Raw genomic sequence first — 22,923 nt, 5'->3', positions numbered from 1 at the left:
CCTGCTTACAGAAGCACGGGTTTTACACCATTGCAGGGGGGTGGCTGTCTGCAGCTATTTTTTTTTTTTTTTTTTCTGCCTTGATTCTAGACGGGCCATTACCTAGAAGCAGAAAGCTGATAAATCCAGCGCAGCCAACCCTGTGCTGATATGCAGAGGTGTGTTTACAGCAGGCAACTGCTTGTGCTCTGCTGTGGCGTAGGGAAACAGAAGCCATATGTGCACAGCAGCCAGCCGGGAGGGGGAGAAGCCGAGGCAGAGAACACAAATCTGTGCTTCCTGGCTTCACTGAAGCAGAGGGACCGCAGCTGCAAACGCCGCTAAACCTTCTCACCGTTGGTGGCAGGAGGTGGGGAGCAACGCTGGGAAAGGCAGGAATCTGCAATCATGCCTTATAGCTGAGATCAAACCCCCGGACAGATCCCAGTAAGACCCGGCCCCCTCCTCCAAATGTGGTGGCAGCCAGGGAATTTGCATCCAGGCACCACTGGGACTAGGGATGCTGTTCCAGAAACGCACGCCCTTAAAAAAAACTGGAACCTATAGTCTCCTCAAGCCCATTCTCGTATTTCCTACCCGTTACTGTGCTGGTACTGTGTTATCTTTTTAAAAAGGCCATCCTGAAACTTCCTTCTCTTTTAGGGCTGATTTCTTAGAGGTCCCAATGAAAAGAAAGTGCAGTGACTCAGATAGAGTGTGTGAAGCCAGGACACTTGGGAGACTCCTGTTGGGGTGGAGTCTGCCAGAGTCTCCAAGGGTCTCCTCAAAATACAGTGGGCAGAGCCTCGGGGGAGGTGAGCAGGAGGGAAGAAGTCAGTCTCCAAGGAACCTAGGGTTCTTTGAAGGTCTGCACGTCAGAGGCCACTTGGAACAAACGTTCAGACACAAGGCTTTGTTTGGGTCAAGGCCCCCACACCCACTCTGGCGGGCAGTGGTGCTGGCCGTATCCATTGCCCTCCCCTTGTTCAACCCTTGAGCAGAGCAGGGACACTAACTCGTAGAAATTAACCTGTTTGTGCTAATATTTGCATAGTGTTTCTTTAGTGCTCAAAAGTGCCCAGAAATGGGTATTAATATCTGCATTTTTATGGATAAGGCAACTGGGCTTCAGCAATCTTAAGTACCTCAGCCTGGGAGTCAAAGGCTACATTCTAATCGTGTTGATTCCAGAGGCTATATGCTCTTCCCCAGGAGCAGCATATATGAAGCAGCCGTGGATGAAGGCCCCGGGCTGGGCGCCAGAGAGGGCTCTGGGTCAGCAGAGGGTCACCTGCCTGAGACGGTGTGGGAGGACATGGCTCTCCCAGCCGGTAATAAATCCCCGAGGCCCCTTGGCTTACGGAGATATCCCACGACCCTGTCCTTTTTTCCAAATACAGTGTCTACAACTGTGTGTGTGCATACTGCCACACCTTACCACAAGGGCTGCCCTCAGCACTTTGATACAATCCATTAAGACTGGCCTTTTAGGAGGTCTTTCTCTCTTCAGGGCTGCTCCTGAAGCAATACAAGTCCATGTGAGTTGTGAGGATGAGCCCCCAGGTGCTGTCCCTGGAGTCTTGGGCTTATCTGATGTCTGATCACATGATTAGAGGCTCCAGAGCTGTGAACGTCTGTGCTCACAGAGCTCATCCAGCCAATAAAGCCAGATCAAAAGAGGACGGTGCTCTGTGACAGGCAAACAATATGGGAGATTCGATGTCTCCTTGATGAGAAACCTTTTGTTTCTGTTAAAAATACAACCTTGAGAGAGAATACATATATTCTCAGATCCTTTGAGGATCTCAGATTGCCAGGCCAGCATTATCAGAGGGCTGGAAGTGAAGTGCACAGGGCCTGGGGGTGGCGTGGGGGAGAATTCTGTTTTATCTGCAGTAGAATCAACTCACCAGTGAGATCCTCATAAACCATGAAGAAGCTCACGTTTGCAGAGAAAAGCGAGAGATGTCATCACCGACTCAATGAACATGTGTCTGAGCAAACTCAGGGAGATAGTGAAGAACAGGGAAGTCTGGTGTGCTACAGTCATGGGGTTGCAAAGAGTCAGACACAACTGAACAACAGCAGCAAAACTTGTGAGGTAAGCATAAGACAAGATGTTCTATTTGCATGGCCCATGGGCTTTGAACAACCAACTCTGTACAGGCTTCTACAGCCCCCAATTTTGTGGAACAGATGAATGACTTCGAATGGATTATCAACCACATTGCCAATGAATCTCGCTTCCTTAGCTGACTTTTTGGATTAAGGCCAAGGAAGGGATAAGCAGACAGGAAGTCTGGTAACTCAGGTTTTAGTGGAATTGTAGAAGTTTAAGAAAGCCAAAATGACTTCAATTTTTTTCTTTTAAAACTGAGGTGTCTATGGTTAAAACCAAAGCGGGGTGCTTAGCTTGTCTGATGGCATAAAGTAAGAAGCACACTGCCTTCTGCCAGCGAAGACACAGCATTTGGCATTTAGAGAAGCTTCACCCTATCACCGAGCAAAATGCCTGGCACAGAGAGAGACGGGAGAATTTTGGAATGAGTGAATGATCTGAACCACACAGTTCAAGTAGGCAGCCTGACCCTTTCTGTTCTTCAGCTATATTTTATGTTAATGATGTTATTGTAAGTACTCTGGGCGGCTCAGCAATCAGCCCGCCATCAGGACTTATCTCCCTCCTTACATTGCTTGCCATTGTTCCCTCCACATGTCTCGGGCATGCCTCATTCTTTGAGGTGTAATTCCTGGAGAGCAACATCGGCATTTTCTACCCCCTGAATCCTCCGTTATACCTATGATTTCAAAGCAGACAGTGCCGCAGAACAGGGAGTGGCGGACTCTTTCTGTAAAAGGCCCATCAGTAAATATAATATTTCAGGCTTTGCGGGCCGTCCTGTGTCAGCTGTACCTCCTCAACCCCGCCAAAGCAGCCACAGACAATACTAAGTGAATGGCTGTGGCCGTGTGCCAATGAAACTTGACTTACAAAAACAGGCGGTGGCTGACTTGGCCCATAGGCCAGCGTTTCCAGTCCCTGGGCCTAAGGAAACAAACGCGCTGGAAAGAACCCTGGATGAAGCTCGAGGCTGAATGCTTGACGTGCCCGTAGCTCAGTTTCTCCATCTGTAAAAGATGCTTCTAGCTTTGAAGTCAATGAGTTGTAAAAGTGGTTTCCAATATTACACTGAAAACACAGCATCACGACCTTGTTACCCTTCCTCAATTCATGGCGCTCACGGCCAGTACCAGTCTTTGGCTCTGAAACACATCAGTGAGACGCAGGCCAGTAAAACTTTGGTGGGCTAAGAAAATGCTAGAAAGGTGGACAGATGCTCTCACCTCCCCCAAGTAATCCTTTCCTGAAGATAATAGAAAATAGCACAGAAAGAAGCAACTTGCTCAGCATCGCACACACCACTGGCTCTTCAGTTTTAAAAAAAAAAAAAACAACCCAGGAGGGAAAGATACATGTGTACTTATAGCTGATTCACATTATTGTATGGCAGAAACCAAAGCAGCACTGTAAAGCAATTATCCCCTAATTAAAAATAAATTAAACAGAATCCAGGAATCTTCTCATTCTATCCCACAAATGCCAGCCATTCCAACTTGTTAAACTCAGTAACATCCTTCTTATTCTTTGAAAAATAAACACCACCTTTCAAAATAAGCTACATGTTCTATTTCAATTGATGTAATTTGTGGTTTGTATTTAAACTGTCAACTACCTCCTAGATGAATATTTACTGAATATTTTAGTTTTTCCACCAGGTAAATACCTAAGCAAACCATCACAACTTGCATGTAATCTCTTAAGTGTATGATGCGTCCCTATTTTGGAGAGATTAAAACATGAGAAAACTGAACTGAAAAATTCAGTTTTTAACAAACCTGGATTCTGGAGTTTACATTTCTATGTGAAACCTAGAACAAATATACTGGGGCTTATCTTGCTTTGGAGTTTTCTCCATCTGGAATGACCTCTTTTCCCTCTAATCTCTACTTGTTCATATTCTAAGCATTCATCTAAGCCCAGCCAAAAGCCAGCTCCCCCGTGAAGGCCTCCTGACACCCCTGCTCTGACCTCTTACAGCATTTAATGGGAGTCCCTGGAAGGTACCATGAGCTGCAGTTGTAGTCAATTGTCTTCAGCTCTTTCGCAACAAAGATCGTGTCTTACAATCTCCTTGAACACCCAACCCCTATGAATGCAGAGCAGCGCCATAAACACAGAAGGTGTCCAAAGGCATATCCCCAGGACTGTCTGAGTGGACAAGACCTTACCTTTTCATCCACAGTCACAAGTACTGTTCTTACCCATATCCTCCAGCTACAGTCTCTGTCAGTGTGACACAGCAGCAGGTTTGGTGCCCTCTCAGCTCAGATGGCCAGTGCAAGTTCGATGCATGAAGCAGGGCACTCAAAGCTGGTGCTCTGGGACAACCCAGAGGGATGGGGTGGGGGCGGGGGGTCAGGATGGAGGGGACATATGTATACCTGTGGCCAATTCATGTTGATGTACGGCAAAAACCATCACAATATTGTAATTATCTTCTCAAAATAAATAAATATAAAAAAAAAGCATAAGGAGCTAAGTTTTCTCACCTAAAAGCTGCTTTATAGAGATCTGAAGGGCTTTTATGACTGTTCAGTAATGAAAGGACTTTACATTGTACATAAGAATCACCCAATGAATTCAACTGCCAATAAAAGAATAAATTCCACAAGGATGTGAGCTGTCCAAGAAGATACCAAAATGGGGTGGAGAGACAGGGAGCTCCCAAATGAAACAAAGGAGCCTGGAATTATGATGGGTTCTATTCAGAGGGTCACAGGATTAAGACTAAATATTAGACCATAGATTTCCCTCTTGTTTCACCCTTCAGAAACACTGCCTTTTGATTATATTAGCTAATCCTGGATTTGGTCATATTACTGAACACGGACATATGGAGATTATGAAATCTGGGAATATACCAACAGAGTAGAACGATTTTTAAGACAGCCATATTAAAAAATTTCTAGACCTACTAAACAAGGGAAAAACAGCTCTAAGTCGAAACAATTTAACTTGACACATGGGGCTTATCTTGGATTCCTAAGAAGTCTGTGGCGAAGACAGCATTACAGAGGAGGTGACAAGACAAATGTGATTAGGAAGTTGGGGGGATGGTGCTAGCAAGGGCTGCCCTGCAGCCACATCGTCCAGCCACTACGTGGCCTCCACTTCTCTGCGCTCAGTTTCCTCCATCGTTTCCCCCGTAAATGATCCCTTCCATACAAAATGAATTCAGCAATGACTAGCTCCTTTTGCAGAGCAGTCCTGAAACAAGTAGCAAGTACCCTCAGAATGTTCAGAACTGCAGTACAGACCATGCAAGAAAAAAAGACAAACACGGCAGATACAGACAAGAAGGGGATGCCTGGAAAGCTCAAAGCACGTCATTTATATTATTCACAGGAATACACTGACCCCATCCTCTTCCTCCAACTATATGGGAAACGCACATGCTTTGCAGAATAAGCAAAGCTACATTAACCCCTGTTCTTTCTTTTCACAGTTTTTTTTTTTCTTTCTCCATCATTAAAAAAACTTTATGTAAAGGTAGACAGAACACTAATGTAAATCTCTGTGCATCCAATACCCAGCCATATGGCCCTTGGGTCATAACTAACCTTATTTTACCCACAGAAGGAAATGGCAACCCACTCCAGTATTCCTGCCTGGGAAATCCCATAGACAGAGGAGCCTGGTGGGCTACGGTCCATGGGATTGCAGAGTTGGACATGACTTAGCAAATGAACCACCACAACTATGCATTCCTCTCTTCCAGCCCTGTGGGATGCTTTTGAATCACATTCCAAGCATAGACCATTTCACTTTTCATAGTTTTTTTTTTTTTTTCTTTTTGAAACATGTAAGTCATAGCTCTTTGTTTTCTTGATTCAACATTCTTGATGTAACTTATTTATAGTGGTAAAATTGAGGTGATACCAGAGGTGCCCTTGGGGCCAGAGAAAAATTTAGAAACAAATGACTCCAATAAAAAAGAGACAGCGAGTCAAGACAGAGGTAAAGTAGCCTTAGGACCTGTGTTATCATGATGTTGTGAGCCCTGCTTCCTCCTGTGGTTCAGCTGGATCTCAGTCCTACAGCATCAGGTCAAGGAGGTAGGAGAATGCCTCACGTTTCCCTGAACAGTCTGACCTCTCTCCTGCCTCCATGTCTCTCTTGCACTGTTCTTTAGTTGCTAAGCTGTGTCTGACTCTTTGCGACCCCCTGGACTGTAGCCCGCCAGGCTCCTCTATCCATGGGATTTTCCATGCAAAAATACTGGAGTGGGTTGCCATTTTCTCCTCCAGGGGAATCTTCCTGACCTAGGGATCAAACCCATGTCTCCTGTGTCTCCAGCACTGTCAGGCAGATTCTTTACCACTGAGCCACCAGGTTAGCCGGTCCTCCCGTTACTGGACCCATAACCACTTTCAACTTCGAGCTATCTTCCTTCCTCAATTCCTCCAGTCAAAATGCTCCTTATTGGGACTTTTCTGGTGGTCCAGTGGCTAAGATTCCACACTCCCAATGCAAGGGGCCTGGGTTCCATCCTTGGTGGGGGAACCAGATCCCACATGCCACAACTAAGAGTTTGCATTCCACAACTAAGATCCAGCGCAGTCAAATAAGTAAAATATTAAAAACCTTTCTCTCTGCATTGCATCCACACCACACAATAGGTACTCAATAAATACTTGTGCTTTGACTGAATGGGGCAGAGGGCTTATCTCCTTCTGTCTTATACCTTAGTGGTTTTCACACCTGTCTCTCAGAGTAAATTTTAAATCCCCGAGGAAGTAATTGTGTTTAATCAGCTCTGTGTCCTCTATGTCCTAATGAGTTTATCTGCACACAGTAGGTGCTCAAAAAGTGTCTCGTGACCAGAGAGAAGCTCTAGGAAAAGCCCTAACTTTGCCAAGAGGTGAGAGGATTATAAAAGCTTCTGGAGAATGACTTCATGTAAATTATGGGCACACGAGCAGAAATACCACATGGTGATTTTTTTCACTGGTTTCTCATCTTAGGGAAACAAATTTGGGCTTGTCATCATCAAAGGAAAAGAATTCGGGCGTGGCTTCCTCTGTCCAAATGACCGAACAACACCCTAATCCTACTTTTCTCTCCTGCCTCTTCCCAAGGTGAAGGCTACATGGAGTTACTGCCCAGAGGATGGAAATCCAGGCCGGAATCTGAGACAGAGGTCCTCTGTGTTGTGCCTGCTCATTAATTAGCCACTGGAAACTCCGGGACAGAGCCATTAACATGCTCATAAACCTTTGATTTTAAATGTTTTTGCTTAGCCACAGTCGTAACGTGACTCCCCTTGTAAGCTGGTCGGAGGACATTTGTTTCTTCACATTTCTGAGGCTCATTAACTCCAGCAGCCCAGCGCCTCATTAACTAGCCCATTTAGGGAATTTCGTCTCCTGCTGGCAAAGCCTCCCTCCCCCTGGCCTCCCAGAGCCTCTGGAGGGCACCTAATTGGGACGGCGTGGGGGCTCCTGGGAGGGCGGGGGGCTCACCCACCTGCTATCCTCCCGATGGGCACGGCGTGCTCCTCGGGCGGTGAGACGGAGACCATGATGTGGTTCATGTAGGCCAGGTCCTCCCGATGCGAGAGGTTGATGGGCTTCCCTTCCCGGTGCAGCCCGTCCTCGGAGAGCCGCGGCTGCTTGAAATCCACGGAGTGTCGGGGGTTCAGGATCAGAGGGTGCATGATTGGGCTGGGCATCAGCTGGATGACCCGCGTGCCCTCCTGCCGGGGGCTGGAGGGTCTCGGGTGGGGCTCGGATGACGGTGGGCAGTGGTTGTTCTCCATGGGAGACACTGACAGCGGGTAGGGCTCCTGGTGGTTGTTCTCCTGGTGGAGCCTCGGTCCCTGGGCCCTCTCGGCTGGGGAGAGGCGGCGGATCATGTTGTCCAGGGGGGACCGGAGGGGCCGCTGCTCGGGGTCGGGAGAAGGCCGGTGGTTTGTTGTGATGGGCGACCTGGAACGGTGCAACAGTTCAATGGTGGGAGGGTTCTGGTGTACGTTCTCGGCCGACGGCCTTGAGGTCCTCTGGACACCGTTATCTGTGAGGAAGAGGGAAGGACAGTCAGAGACCCTGATGTATGCTCAGGGGAGGGAACCCCACAGCAGTCCTAAAGGTGACAAGCATGGAGCACGCACAGGTGTAGGAAGACCCTTTTCCCCCAGATGTGGGGTCTTCTTCCCCGCTTAAAAAAACATTAAATTGCACATACTTGAAACTCTTTTCCTGCCCCTGGAGAAGCTAAGAATGTCTACAAGTATTCCATTTATCACCCATTCGTCGCTTATAAACACAAGGAAGCCACACACTCATTCTTTATCTTTTTGTTACTTGACTCTTTAGTGTGGTTTTTCAGGGCCCTTGAGGGTCTCGAGAGAGAGGCTTTCACCAACTTACATTTTCATAACCCAATTTTCATATTCTCTGCTTCCAGGAGTTGTTGCTATTAATGATAAAGATGATGAAAATAATAAAGCAATTACTGTATATTCTATGGATTGGATTATATTGTTTAAAATTTACAACACACCCTGGTGACTCAGATGGTAAAGAATCTGCCTGCAATGCAAGAGACCCCAGGTTTGACCCCTGGATCAGGAAGATCCCCTACAGAAGGGAATGGCAACCCACTCCAGTATTCTTTCCTGGAGAATTCCATGGTTAGAAGAGCCTGGGGGACTACAGTTCATGGAGTCACCACGCATCGGACACAACTGAAGCCACTAATACTTTCACACAAGTAGAGGATGCTACCGTTACTCCTGTTTATAACAGGAGAGAAAAATGGAGGCATAAAGAAGTTGAGCAGGGACTTCCCTGGTAGTCCAGTGGTTAAGAATCTGCCTTGCGCATTGAAACATGTAAAATATCATGTATGAAACGAGATGCCAGTCCAGGTTCGATGCACGATACTGGATGCTTGGGGCTAGTGCACTGGGACGACCCAGAGGGATGGTATGGGGAGGGAGGAGGGAGGAGGGTTCAGGATGGGGAACACATGTATACCTGTGGTGGATTCATTTTGATATTTGGCAAAACTAATACAATATTGTAAAGTTTAAAAATTAAATAAAATTAAAAAAAAAAAAAAAAAGAATCTGCCTTGCAATGAAGGGGAGAAGGATTTGATCCCTGTCAGGGAACTATGATTCTGCATATCACCAGGCAACTAAGCCCGCACGGTCTATAGCCCATGGCCCACAAGTTGAGAGCCCGAGCACGCATGGCAAAAGATCCCACATGATGCAATGAAGATCTTGTGTGCCCCAACTAAGACTGACACAGTCAAATAAACAAATATTCTTAAATAAAAAGTTAAGCAATTTGCCCAAGGTCACCCAGCCAGACAGACTCCAGTCAGATTCTATAGCCTTATATGTCCATTACAGCGTCTACCTCTCTGCTATGTAGAAACTGGGGGCAGCGGGGGGCAGCGGGGGGTTGGAGGGGGTCATATCAAACCCGGCTCTGAGCAGGCACAGTGGGCCTGATTTACAGAATGACAGTCTTGCACTTCAAAGAACATCTAGGAGCATGTTGTTTCTGAATGCACAGTCCCTACAAATGGTCAGACAGGTAGAGTACAGGAGGAAGAGTGGACCCCTGATGATAGATGACTCCACCCTATCCCACCGGAACTCTCCAGCTGGAGACGTTTGAGCAAAGACAACATCAGGAGTGTACACAGCTCAGTGGCAGAAGTAGCTCCATGGGCTGGGATGAGGGAGGGACCAGAAAACACATGGCTTTAGGAGGCCCTGTTCTTAACAGGGTCAGAAGTGCAGACATCTGCCTACAGACACGGAGCTTTCTCCAGAGTCCCCCACTCATCTCAGTGAGGTTTCTCTGGCCACATCTATTCCCAGAGCTGTTTCACCAAAAGCATGCATATACCTGCAGGTCCTTGTTCTGGTCAAAGACTTGTCCATGGTTCTAAGTAAAGCAAGACAAAGTCATCTCCTTTCACCATGACGTCAGTATCTATATGAAGAACATATAAAGGGGATCTGGGAATCTGATAGGGTTAGCACACAAGAGTCAAAGGTGATTGTTTCTTAACACAGGGATAACAGGAAAATGGGGACTCCACTAGATCTCACCAATCATATGAGATGGTGAACAAAAGGAATATTGTTCATGATCGTCTGCCTGAAGGCAAAGGGCTTACTTTGCAATCACTATATAACATGCTGCTATGAAAGTGCTTAATCACTGGACTGGCTTCCCAGGTGGTTCAGTGGTGGTTCAGCCTGCAACGCAGGAGATGCCAGAAATACAGGTTTGATCCCTGGGTCAGGAAGATCCCTTGGAGGAAGAAATGGCAACCCACTCCAATATTTTTCCCTGGAGAATCCCATGGGCAGAGAAGCCTGGCAGGCTACAGTCCATAAAGTCACAAAGAGTTGGACATGGTTAAGGGTCCACACAATCATTGGAATAGCTACCAATAGAAGACTGATTTAACAAATGAGAGTCTCTCTCTAAATGATGAAGGATACACAGCTATAAAATGGAATGAGGAGTACCTTGATGTTGTGCTAAGGACCAGTCTCCAGGCTCTATGGTTAGATAAGTAAAGTACGGTGAAGTACTATGGTATGCTATCATTTTTCTCCTCATAAAGAGGATTCCAGTTTCAATAATGGCAGAGTGACTTGTAGCAGACTAACTTTCCTGTGTGTCTGGATAAAATGTATTTATAAAAGTTATTGAGAGACTTCCTTGGTGGTTCAGTGGTTAAGACTCAGTGCTTCCAATGCAGGGGGTATGGATTCAATCCCTGGTCAGGGAACTAAGATCCCACATGCTTTGAGGTGTGGCCAAAAAAAAAAAGTTATTGAGGGGATTTTAGTCTTGCAAGAAAGGAACTGTCCAGAGTGAGATCCAAATTTATACAGCTTTCACCCAGACAGTAAAGAATCTACCTGCAATGTGGGAGAACTGGGTTTGATGCCTGGGTTGGGAAGATCCCCTGGAGAAGGGAATAGCTACCCACTCAGCAGTATTCTGGCCTGGAGAATTCCATGGACAGAGGAGCCTGGTGGGCTACAGTCTTATGGGTTGAAAAGAATCGGACGTGACTCAGTGACTCACTTTTTCACCCAGAGTGACCTCCCCAGTCCATGTAGTCTGGGGCAGCTAGAAAAAGAACAGAAAGTTGCTTGAGATGCCAGGGAGTAGAGTATGAAGCTACCAGAAGGGGGAAAAAAAAAAAAACAACCTGAGTGAGAAAATTTCCATAAAGAAGGGAGCCTCAGAAGGAGTAGCCACTAATGGGCACATAAAATTCTCCCAAATCCTTAACATGTGCTCCCGAACAGCAATGTGCAGGGGAAACTCCAAGGAGCTCAATGAAAGGGAACAGCTGTATGGTTTAAAGACATGAGCAGAAATTTCAGCTGCTGGTCACAGTACTAGAGGTACAGTTCAGATTGGAGATCTATCAAGGAAGACTCTGAAAACGCCTCAGGCTATTTATTACCCCAGAATGGTCATACCTTTGGAGTAAGGACTAGTGCTCTAGGAAAAAGGGATCTGCCTGAGGACTTAAGGTAAAACTGAAGTAGATGTTCCCTAGCCAATTATAAGATCTAGCTTCCACAAAACCAAAGTGATCAGCCAGTTATTTAACTGCCTGCTAGCAGAAAAATCAACACTCTTCAGGGGAATATAACATAATCCAGAGTCTCTATAACTAATATTAAGTATCCACTAAAGATTTCTTAGACATGTAAAGAAACATAAAAATATGACCCATATTCAAGAGGGAAGGCAGGCAATAGAAATAGACTCAGATAATCTAGATACTGGAAGGAGCAAATAAGAACTTTAAAGTAGCTATTATAAATAAGTTCAAGTACTTAAAGATGATGGTGGTAATGACGGATAACAGATGAAGATCATCAGAAGAGAAAAGGAAACTCTCAAAAAAGGTTTTTGAACTGAAAAATACAGTACTTGAAATACTGGACTGGACAGACTTAGCAGATGGGAGATGGGTTAGCAAATATGAAAACAGATCAATAAAGATTAAAGACAAAGAAATAGATCTTCAGAGACCTGTGGCAACAGTATGAAATGGTCTAAAAGAGATGTAATTGGAGTTCAAGAAAGTGAGAATTTTTTTTTTTTTAATGGAGGAGGGTTTTTACCTCCCACCAACACATTGGACAGGGAGGCCTGGTGTGCTGCGATTCATGGGGTTGCAAGGAGTTGGACACGACTGAACCGAACTGAACACATTCTTAAAAACTGTATTATTTTAAAGCAAATTAGAGATTCTGATGGTGGTGGTTTAGTTGCTAAGTTGTGTTGAGTCTTGTGACTCTATGGACTGTAGCCTGCCAGGCTCCTCTGTCCATGGGATTTCCTAGGCAAGAACACTGGAGTAGATTGCCATTTCTTTCTTCAGGGGATCTTCCCTACCCAGGGATTGAACCCACATCTCCTGCATTGGCAGGCAGATTCTTTACCACTGAGCCACCAGGGAAGCCCCAGAAATTCTGATATCCTACCCTAAATACTTATGTGCTCATCTAAGAAAATGAGATGATTTTCCTGCACAGTCACTGTAACATTGTCAAACAAGGAAAAACAAAGAATGAGGCAAAAAAAAAAAAAGAAGAAGAAGAAATAATGGCCAAACTGTCCTCAATTTGTTAACAGCAGCAGCAATAGACAAACTTAAAGATCCAAGAAGCTCAGCAAATTCCAAATAGGATAAATACAAAGAAAGCCACATCCAGGCACACAAACTGCTGAAAACCAAAAATAAACAGAAAATTTTGAAAGCAACCAGAGAGAAAATACACAGGGGGAAAGTTATACTAACTATGGCTCACTTCTTTTTTAAACACCTAGAAAGAGAGTGTGCAAGCGTGTGCACAAGAAAAATAAGGACAGACTTCCCTGGTGGTGCAGTAGCTAAGACTCTCTGCTCCCAAGGCAGGGGGCCTGAATTTGATCCCTGGTCAGGGAACTAGACCCCACATGCTGCAACCAAAGAGTGTGCATGCCTCAGCTAAGACCCAGTGCTGCCAAATAAATGGATAATAAAAAACAAAATATTAGAAAAGATATGGCTGGAGACCTATAGATTGAAAGAGACTCAAGAAACACGTCAACTGTTTGCAATGAACAAACAGATCCTTGCTTAGATTGTGATTCAAACCAACTGTAAAAACATTCATGCAATAGCTGGAAAAATGTGACATTAAGAAAATAGCTGATGATACTGAGGAACTATTAGTTTTCAGGTGATATGATGGCTCAGTGGTTATGATTTTATAAAGGAATTAAAGTGCTTAATCAACCTTGCAAGGGTACACGCTGGGATGACAAGTCCTAACTTCCTCACTTTAATCTCAGTGCAGAAAAAAGCTTGCAGGACACTGATTAGCCCAGGGAGTTAACTTTAATGGCTGAAATTATTAGTATGACAGAAATGACCTGCAATCATCTGGGAATGAGGCAAATTTTTCTTTTCATAGCTAATATAGATCTCAATTCTGCATCCACAAAAATGAATTTCTCTTTTGTCCACGTCACAGAATATCATCACTGTAAGCAATATTTAAGACAGTTACATTTTGAAGTTTCATATATTTTATTCTAAATGCCATTTATAGAATGTCTCCCTTTCCTTAAAAGCTTATTAAGGTTTAAAAATACTTAAGGATGATGAAGACTATGTACCGAGAAATCCTATTTCCTGAATCCATTTCCTGTCTTACAAATTTCAAAATGGACACAGGCTTTGGCCAGCAGCCTGGTTACCTGCAGGTTTTCTTTGATGTCCCAGGCGTCAAGGCTCAGTGGATGGGTGTGCACTTGGGGCAAGCCTTAGGAAGTCTGGGAGGACTATGAGAGGAAGAACTTTTCATGCCAAGGGTAAAAGAGGAACTGATGTAATGTCCTGGAGAGATTTCACTCTCTGTTCCTGCCCAGATTTTGGGAACAATGAGGGAGGGAGACAGTGCTCTGGCTTATCCAACTCTGATGTTACTTTTGACTCAGGATCTGGGCAGAAACAGGACTTGGATGGGCTTGATTTATTTATTTCTCTGCAGACACCACTGAAAGAGGAAGTACTTGATGAAGTTGATAACATTAACTGTGGAGAACTGGAACAGAGGGTATTTAATTCCAGGCTCCTGGTGGTCTGGGTACAAGCACTGTCAAGGCTGAAAGGTCTGCAATGAGCCCTTCCAAGCTTTGTTTCAGTTTGCAAAAAGCACGCGCCCACGTATGGAGAGGGCTCTGATGTTGCTACCCTGCTGCCTCTGTTATTATAAGTTGGCAGCAGGGTATGGAAACTTATGAGACCAGAGCCGCCAGGCAGAGAAGCTCCGGACACAGGAAATGCACTCAGCGGACAGTGGGTGCATTAAATCCCCTAGATGTAGGAGTCTTCTGTCTAAAACAAGAAGATGTTTTTTTGGTCTGGCCTTGATGTCTGGGTTTGTTCTTGGTGAACTGCCCAGCTGGAAAACTGGGAAATTATCCACATTGCCCTTGGTCTGAAGGTCTTGATACAGTAGGGAAACGTACAAGGAAGAGAGAGGAAAGGCCACATACAATTTGTCACTTGGGATTTAGAAAGCGGGTGGGGTGCGGTGGGGCAGGGAATGTAGCTGGGACTGGTAGGGGACCTCCTTCTGGTGGAAAGTACTTTCTGACCCCAAACTTTTCTCCTTGTAGACCTCTTCTAGACACAAATAACCCCTTCTTCCCACTACCAAAAAGCCCCCAGTAAGGTAGGACCTTAAATGTGATGGTCACAAAAAGAAGTCTGATTTCTTTTCTCATCCTTTTTCCTTTTATTTATTAGTAAAGTTTCTCTACTTAAAATTCATCAAAATTCAACCCCATTTAATCACACTGGGCTTCCTTGGTGGCTCAGATGGTAAAGAATCTGCCTGCGATGCAGGAGACCCAGGTTTGATCCCTGGGTGGAGAAGATCCTCTGGAGAAGGAAATGCCTACCCACTCCGGTATTCTTGCCTGGAGAACTGCATGGACAGTCCATGCAGTCCCAAAGAGTCCGATGTGACTGAGTGACTAACACTTTCCACTTATTCACATTATGTAATGAATAACTGCTGCTGCTAAGTCGCTTCAGTCGTGTCCGACTCTGTGCAACCCCATAGACGGCAGCCCACCAGGCTCCCCCGTCCCTAGGATTCTCCAGGCAAGAACACTGGAGTGGGTTGCCATTTCCTTCTTCAATGCATGAAAGTGAAAAGTGAAAGTGAAGTCACTCAGTCGTGTCCGACTCTTCTCGACCCCATGGACTGCAGCCTACCAGGCTCCTCCATCCATGGGATTTTCTAGGCAAGAGTACTGGAGTGGGGTGCCATTGCCTTCTCCAATAAATAACTAGTAGACCTTAAAAACAAAGCAAAACTGCCTTTGGTTAAACTCTTGGTTTTTGACTAGGAAATTTCCAGGGTAGAGAAGAGGCTAAGGTCAAGTTATGTCTCCTGCACCAGGATCACATCTCCCTGTTGTGTTATCCCTAAGGCTATGGATGATGATAAGAGCCATTGGTCAGGGAGATACAAATCAACAGGCCCAGCAGGTAACTCTCACTCATCATCCTCAGTACACTGGGATCCAGATTTTTTTCTCACTGAAAACACCATTTCCCAGCTGTTTTGTAAAAGAGTAGCAGAAATCATGTGTGATATAAAGACCTACACAAAAATTAAAGACTCTAGGTCTTGAGATGGAATTGAAAATAGATTTCATACATATAGTCAGGCTCTGTCACTTCTGTTATGAGTTGATTTGTGCTCCCCACCCGCAAATTCATGTGTTGAAGTCACCACCCCCTAGAACTCCAGAAAGAGATCTTATTTGGGAAAAGGGTCATTGCAGATATATTTAGGTAAGAGAAGGTCATACTGGAGTAGGGGGCCCCTTATTCTGACATGACTGCTGCCCCCCTGAATAGGGGAGGCTGGACACAGACATGCACACGCTGCACGACCAGAGAGGTATGTTTTGTCACAGTCCTTATGATACGAACTGCAGCAAAGACCTTTCGGCGATGCCAACCATATGTGTGGTAGTCTTTCAGATGTACAGTATATGAAGAGTAAGGAAACGTGGTCCTGGCTTTCAAGGGTATCATAGTTTCATGGAGAAGGCAGACATGGCAAAACAGCAACAAAAGCCTACAGGTGCTGAATGAAGAATCAAGAGACACAGGAGGTAAGCCACGCAAGACCCATAAGCCAAGGATCTCCAAAAATTGCTGGCAAACCACCAGATGCTGGGAGAGACATAGCACAGATATCCCCCCAGCTTCAGAAGGGACCCATCCTGCTGAGACCTTGCTCTTGGACTTCTGGCCTCTAGAACTATGAGGCAACGCACTTCTGTTGTTCAAGCCATCCAGCGTGTGGCAGCCCTAGAGACTATGCCCGCTATCGCCTTTCCAAGACGTTCAGCTAAGACTTCCCACCGACTCTGTGCCTGCCCATTTCAGTGTTCCCATTTCACTCAACTCCTCTGTCACATTCAGCGGTCACTGAATTCCCCTGTAGGCCCCAAGAAGAAAACTGCCCTTGCTTGGAGTGTAGGATTCACACAGGTCCGAGGTCAAAAACAGTAAATCCTCTGGAAGTGTCTAGAATTTTATAATCATTTGGTGAAAGGGATCGAAAGAAAATAAACATGGGAATTCCCTGGCTGTCCAGTGGTTAGGACTCTGCGCTCTCACTGCTGAGGGCACAGGTTTGATCCCTGGTCAGGGAACTAAGATCACGCAAGCTCTGTGTTGCAGCCAAAAACTAAAAAGGAAACAAAACAGGGGACGTGTAGGGCTCTGAGGCTTAATCTTCATCACTGTGTGCAGATGGCCTCCAAAGGGCCACCGCTGTTGGCGGTTCAGTGCAGACAGCGTGGGCAAGTCCACAGCAGCCATAGAGGAGGCTTTGTGCTCCTGGCTGGACACTGGCTCTGCTCTTCGCAGGGGGTGCAGAGGAGTTTCCCTCAGTCTCAAGAAAGCCCCACAAGAGAAGTGAATGGAGAAATCAAGCAATCAGGCTGCAGATGAGCCAAGTGGCCATTTGGAGGTAAACACTGTGAGCCATTTACAGGGAGGGGGTAAGGTCACGAAGGTCAGAGGGGCAAGAGCAAGATGACGTCATCAGAGGACTTCCTTCTCTGGAGGTGAACCCAGTCCCCCGCTAGCTCCCTTGTGTGAGCGCCTGCTAAGTTGCTTCAGTCATGTCCAACTCTTTGCGACCCCATGGACTGTAGCCCACCAGGCTCCTCTGTTCATGGGATTCTCCAGGTAAGAACACTGGAGTGGATTGCCATGCCCTCCTCCTGGGGATTTTCCCAACTCAGGGACTGAACCTTTGTCTCTTATCTCTCCTGCATTGGCAGGCAGTTTCTTTACCACTAGCGTCACCTGGGAAGTCCTTTGAGTCCTTATCTCAAAGAAATCAGGTGGCATTTCCCAAGGGGTAAGAGAAGGGACTGATGTTGAAGCTGAAACTCCAATACTTTGGCCACCTGATAGGAAGAGCTGACTCATTGGAAAAGACCCTGATGCTGGGAAAGGTTGAAGGCAGGAGGAGAAGGGGACGACAGAGGATGAAATGGTTGGATGGCATCACTGACTCAATGGACATGAGTTTGAGTAAACTCTGGGAGTTGGTGATGGACAGGGAGGCCTGGCGTGCTGCGGTCCATGGGGTGGCAAAGAGTCAGACATGACTGCATGACTGAACTGAACTGAAGAGGAAGTCTCCTGAACACTTCCTGGTTACCTAGGGAGAATTATTCCTGTGTATTAAGGATCTCTGGACCCTAAAACATTTAGCTCAATATAGCAAGCTAGCCTCTGGATTAAGTATGGCCTCCACACCCCTGGAGGACAGAGGAGGCAGGGAAGGGGCATGGGTCCCCCTCAGCAGGAGGCTGATGATACAGATGGATGAAAAGCAGTTCTGTGCACCACCCAGGGTCTCCGCGAGGTCCCATCACAACCTCATTCTGCATCAGGGACCGGGCCAAGGGTGAAAGGTCATGCTGCCCTGGGCTATGACATATAAGAGGCAAAGCAGGAAGAGGTGGCCCTGGAGAGGAAAGCGGGGTAAGGAAGAGAGGAATGAAGCTTAGTGCAGAGGAAAGTGTAAACTGGGGCTTGGGTACTCTGACACCAGGGACAACATTAAGTCCTGGTGGAACCTTGTTACCTCTGCTGGACTCCACAGTCACAGGGATGAAAGGGTAGCATAAAATGGTGACTGTCAGAGCTGAGGGTGAGAGGAGATGGACAGATTAATAGAAAGATTCCAAAGGTTCGTGGGGAACCTATCATGTGTGAGGTACACAAAGAGTAGGCATCGCTTATTTTCAAAACAGCCTGTGTTCTCGATTAAGGCTGGCACTTTAAATGCATTTCCCCATACAAGTCCTGGTATAGATGGCACCTGGTTAACCCATGAGGAAGTCCTAGGATAATGGTGTGGGCAGGGAACAGGCCTTTCCTATGTCTGGATGCAGAAACTTGGTGTTTGCACAAAGTACATGTTATTGCAATAAAGGGAATGGTTAAGAAAATTGGAATTGGAATAGCATAGGGAACTGTAATCAATATTTTGTGATAACCTATAAGGGAAAAGAATTGGAAAATATATATATATATATAGATACATCTATGTCTGCCTGTCTGTCTGTCTATGGGAGATTTTTGTCCTGTTAAGTCCATTTATCCTGGGGCAGTCAATGATCCAAATGGGTTAATCCAGTCCAATTTAGTATGAGGTTTTAACATCATTAACTGAAGACATACACTAGGGTCTCAAAAGTTACCTCTGACTTTTTTTGGTTTACATATGACAGCTTCAAGTATAGATGGTCCCAGACATATGACGGATTGACTTAGCAATTTTTTGACTTTACAGTGGTGGGACAGTGATACTCATTAGGTGGAAATGACACTTTAAAATTTTGAATTTCAGTCTTTTTCCGGGGCTAGTGATGTACAGGAGAATACTCCTGTGGTGCTGGGTGGTGGCAGTGAGAACCGCTCTCAGTCAGCCTCGTGATCACGAGGGTAAACAGCTGATGCCACCCTGCACCCAGATGACCATTCTGATTTTCACTTGCAGTACAGTGTTCAATAAATTACATGAGATAGTTGACACTTTATCATCATCATTAAATCTTTTGGCTGCACTGCATGGCATGTGTGATCTTAGTTCCCTGAGCAGGGATTGAACCCATGGTCCCTGCATTGGAAGAACCGAGTCCTAACCACCGGACCACCAGGGAAGTCTCAACACTTGATTATCAGACAGACTTTGCATTAGATGATTTTGCCCAACTGCAGGCTAATCTAAGTGTTCCTAGCACGTTTAAGATAGGCTAGGCTAAGCCATGCTGTTTGACAAGCTAGGAGTAGTAAATGCATTTTCACCTTAGGATATTTTCAGCTTAAAGATGCATTTATCAGGCTATTATCATGCATTTATCACCCCCATCCTAAGTCTGAGAAGATCTATATTGTGAAACAGGAACATTATAAGCAGGAGTGCTGGGACCTGCCAGTCTTTTGTACCCCATTCAGAGAATCTGTCTTAGCATCCTAATCTCCATAATTTTTCTACTCATTGTTTAATCATTTGTGCTATTTTCAGGGTACTTGCAAATACACAAAAAACTAATAAAAACATGATTCCGGTCAGCTCATCGATATTGCTGTGAAATGAACACAGGCGCTGGAGCCAAGCGGGCCTGGGGTTAAGTCGAGCTTTGCCACTTGGTAGCTACGTGATTTGGAGGCAGGCTACTTTATCACTGGTAGCCTCGACTGTCTCGTCTATAAAGTGGAAATAATATTACCCTCTTCATAGGGTGGTCGTGAGGATTAAATGATTTAAACATGGAAAAGCTTACATGCTTAAAAGGACCTGGCATACAATAAGAACCCAATAAATGTTAACTATTATTTTGGGATTATGAAGTAGATTCATATACCTCATCTCCTTTAATTTTCTCATTAAAATTGTAGAATTCCTTCCTCCAAAGCAGTCTTTGGGCAGCTGGATTTGATGGGTGAGGTCGAGGGGAGGGAAGTGGGATAATGTTTCCCTCAGTAAAACAGACATGTAAATAAAATTTCTGTGGTCTATCCCAGAATACAAGTCACTCCTCCCACCCTACACAAAGAAATGATTTCTCTGTATTATCTGGGCCATGACCATGGGCTAGCTGGGAGGAGAACTGAGAATGGCAGCACATTGACACCTAAAATTTCCCATCCTCACTTCCAGTTTCCACATTCACCTGGTGGCAAGGGGCTGCCCCAGAGCAGAGTTTTCACCTTAGAACCTGGTGGCAAGGAGCTGCCCCAGAGCAGAGTTTTCACCTTAGAACCTGGTGGCAAGGAGCTGCCCCAGACCAGAGTTTTCACCTTAGAACCTGGTGGCAAGGAGCTGCCCCAGAGCAGAGTTTTCACCTTAGAACCGTGCTGACCGCTGCAGAAAGCAGTGACGGCACAGCGGGTGCAAACAGTTTCAAACTCAAGTGATGAAAAATCACCTCCCAGTCTCTCAGATGGGAGCACAGGAGACGGTGGGACTGAAGGGCTGACATTATAGGAGGGTCCCCCAAAGAGGTAGTGAGATGGGCATATTTGAGAAACATAGATCCTGTTCTTCCTCCCTGGAAGCTTGTGCACATCCAGTCCAACATGGGTGGCTTTGCAGAGCTGATCTCATTCAGAGACCAGCCCGGATTAGAAGCATATTTTAATCACTCAATGAGCTTTTAGGGAATCACTCATTCAAGCAGTTCTAATACCCAAGGACCAGTGGCAATCCAGTGTATATTTTGGGACAAAGCTTATCTCCTTAAATATTCCATCAGAGCCCAAAGTCACTGCTTTCAGAACCCAAAGTATCAAAAGTTAATCATAACTGTAACAAAACAAATGTATTTTTATAAGCATTTGTAGGGGCTTCCCTGGTAGCTTAGTCGGTAAAGAATCTGCCTGCAGTGCAGGAGAGCCAGGTTTGATCCCTGGGTAGGGAAGATTCCTTGGAGAAGGAAATGGCAACCCACTCTAGTATTCCTGCTTGGAAAATCCTAGGGTCAGAGGAGCCTTTTGGGCTACAGTCCACGATGTCCCAAGAGTTGGACACAACTTAGCAACTAAATAACCATCATCACGACCATTTGTGGGTCTGAAATTTCTAAAGACGTTGTGCCTCCTGGTTTTGGTGAAATATGTAGCCTCCTGCCTGCATAGCTATCTGCTATTGTTTAGTCGCTCAGTTGTGTCCCACTCTTGTGATCCCATACAGTGTAGCCTGGCAGGCTCCTCTGTCTACAGGATTCTCCAGGCAAGAATATTGGAGTGCGTTGCCATTTCCTTCTCCAGGGGATCTTCCCAACCCAGGGATTGAACTCACATCTCCTGCACTGGTAGGCAGGTTCTTTACCCCACATAGCTATACCCCACATTGCTATCTAACTTACACCTAACTCATCTCATGCAGATAAAATGGGTCACCCACCAAAGAAAAGCAATCTACTTAAAATGAGGTTTTCATCATGAAACAAGTGAATGACGCTACTCTTGGTCTGACTACTAAGAGGGGTAATATTATCAAAAGTTCTTGATAAGACAAGATAAACGAGAATTGATGCTCAGCATTTCTGAGCATCACCAGACAGGACACTGTTGTGTTTTTCTGGATTTTAGTCGCTCATGACTCTGAAGGTAGAGAACGTGTCTTATTCATCTTTGTATCACCCAGGGAGACTCAGTCCTCAGGACTTGAGAGTTCTTAAGATCTGAGACCATTTGGTTGAATTTCCTGTCTTGTAACTGGGGTGAGTGACAGAAATGAGAAACTGAGCCCTTATGACTGTTACAGCAGAAGAGAGGATTAGAACCTGGTTTCCTGATGGCCAGGTCCCATTCTTTAGAACATTATTTCTAAGCTGACCATGTGTCTAGAGTCCCATTTCAGTGGCGTAAGTGTCTGGGTACAGATGAAAAGTTATATAGTTATCTTACTTATATAATAGTGCCTTCCCCAGCCCTTCCATAGCTATGTAAGAGTGAAAATGTTAGTCCCTCGGTCATGCCTGACTTGTTGCGACCTCCATGAACTGTAGCCCACCATGCTCCTCTGTCTATGGGATTCTCCAGGCAAGAATACTGGAGTCATTCTCTTCTCCAGAGGATCTTTCCAACCCAGGGATCGAACCTGGGTCTCCCACACTGCAGGCAGATTCTTTACCATCTGAGCCACCAGGGAAGCTCAGTAACTAAGTAAGGGAAGAGAAGAATGCTGGTTCTCCTAGACGAAGGTGGTAATTTGAGTACTGCTTAGGCCCAAGTTATAACACAGTTGTAGAACAGTGTACATCGCAGAGACAATGAATGTTTACAGAATGAAAGATCTGAATTCATAGGTCACCTTTCTCTCCCATCAGAGCCTCTGAGCTAACAGTGACCTCCTGGCTTGGCACTGCCATGTGGATGCTAGTACAGAAGGCGAGACTGCAGTGTAATGTACTCACTTGGGGTATCTGCAAGGAACTGTTGCTGGGATAAACAAGATACGCTTGTCCTGTGATATAAATTCCTGCTGTGAAATCATGAATGTCTGAATTGGTCAAGTCGATGGCAGTGATGAGGTGAAGACCCTGGGGGAGGTGGGGTGGAGGAGTGAATAAAGCTTTGTGTTTCCATGTCTCTGCATGCCTCACGGTGCCAGCCTGTTGAGGGGCTGAGTTGATTCTCTCTGGAGTGTCCTGTTTTTTCATTCTCAGCTCTGTGTCAAGTCAACAGCAACACACTTTTACATTGTTCTGTAA

The 22,923-nt window shown here is 45.6% G+C and overlaps 1 protein-coding gene across 2 annotated transcripts in view; it reads right to left on the bottom strand.

The window, feature by feature from the left end:
- ETV6 (ETS variant 6) overlaps nucleotides 1–22,923 on the bottom strand; it is a 285,602-nt gene that overhangs the window by 12,482 nt on the left and 250,197 nt on the right. For both annotated transcript variants that reach the window (XM_027541361.1, XM_027541360.1), the window contains exon 5: nucleotides 7,568–8,113. In XM_027541361.1, coding sequence (XP_027397162.1) covers nucleotides 7,568–8,113 — 546 coding nt within the window. The remainder of the gene's footprint in view (nucleotides 1–7,567; nucleotides 8,114–22,923) is intronic.

This window comes from Bos indicus x Bos taurus, chromosome 5 (assembly GCF_003369695.1).
Source record: "Bos indicus x Bos taurus breed Angus x Brahman F1 hybrid chromosome 5, Bos_hybrid_MaternalHap_v2.0, whole genome shotgun sequence".
In the NCBI taxonomy this organism is placed as follows: domain Eukaryota; kingdom Metazoa; phylum Chordata; class Mammalia; order Artiodactyla; family Bovidae; genus Bos; species Bos indicus x Bos taurus.
This window is presented reverse-complemented; position numbering and strand designations above follow the sequence as displayed.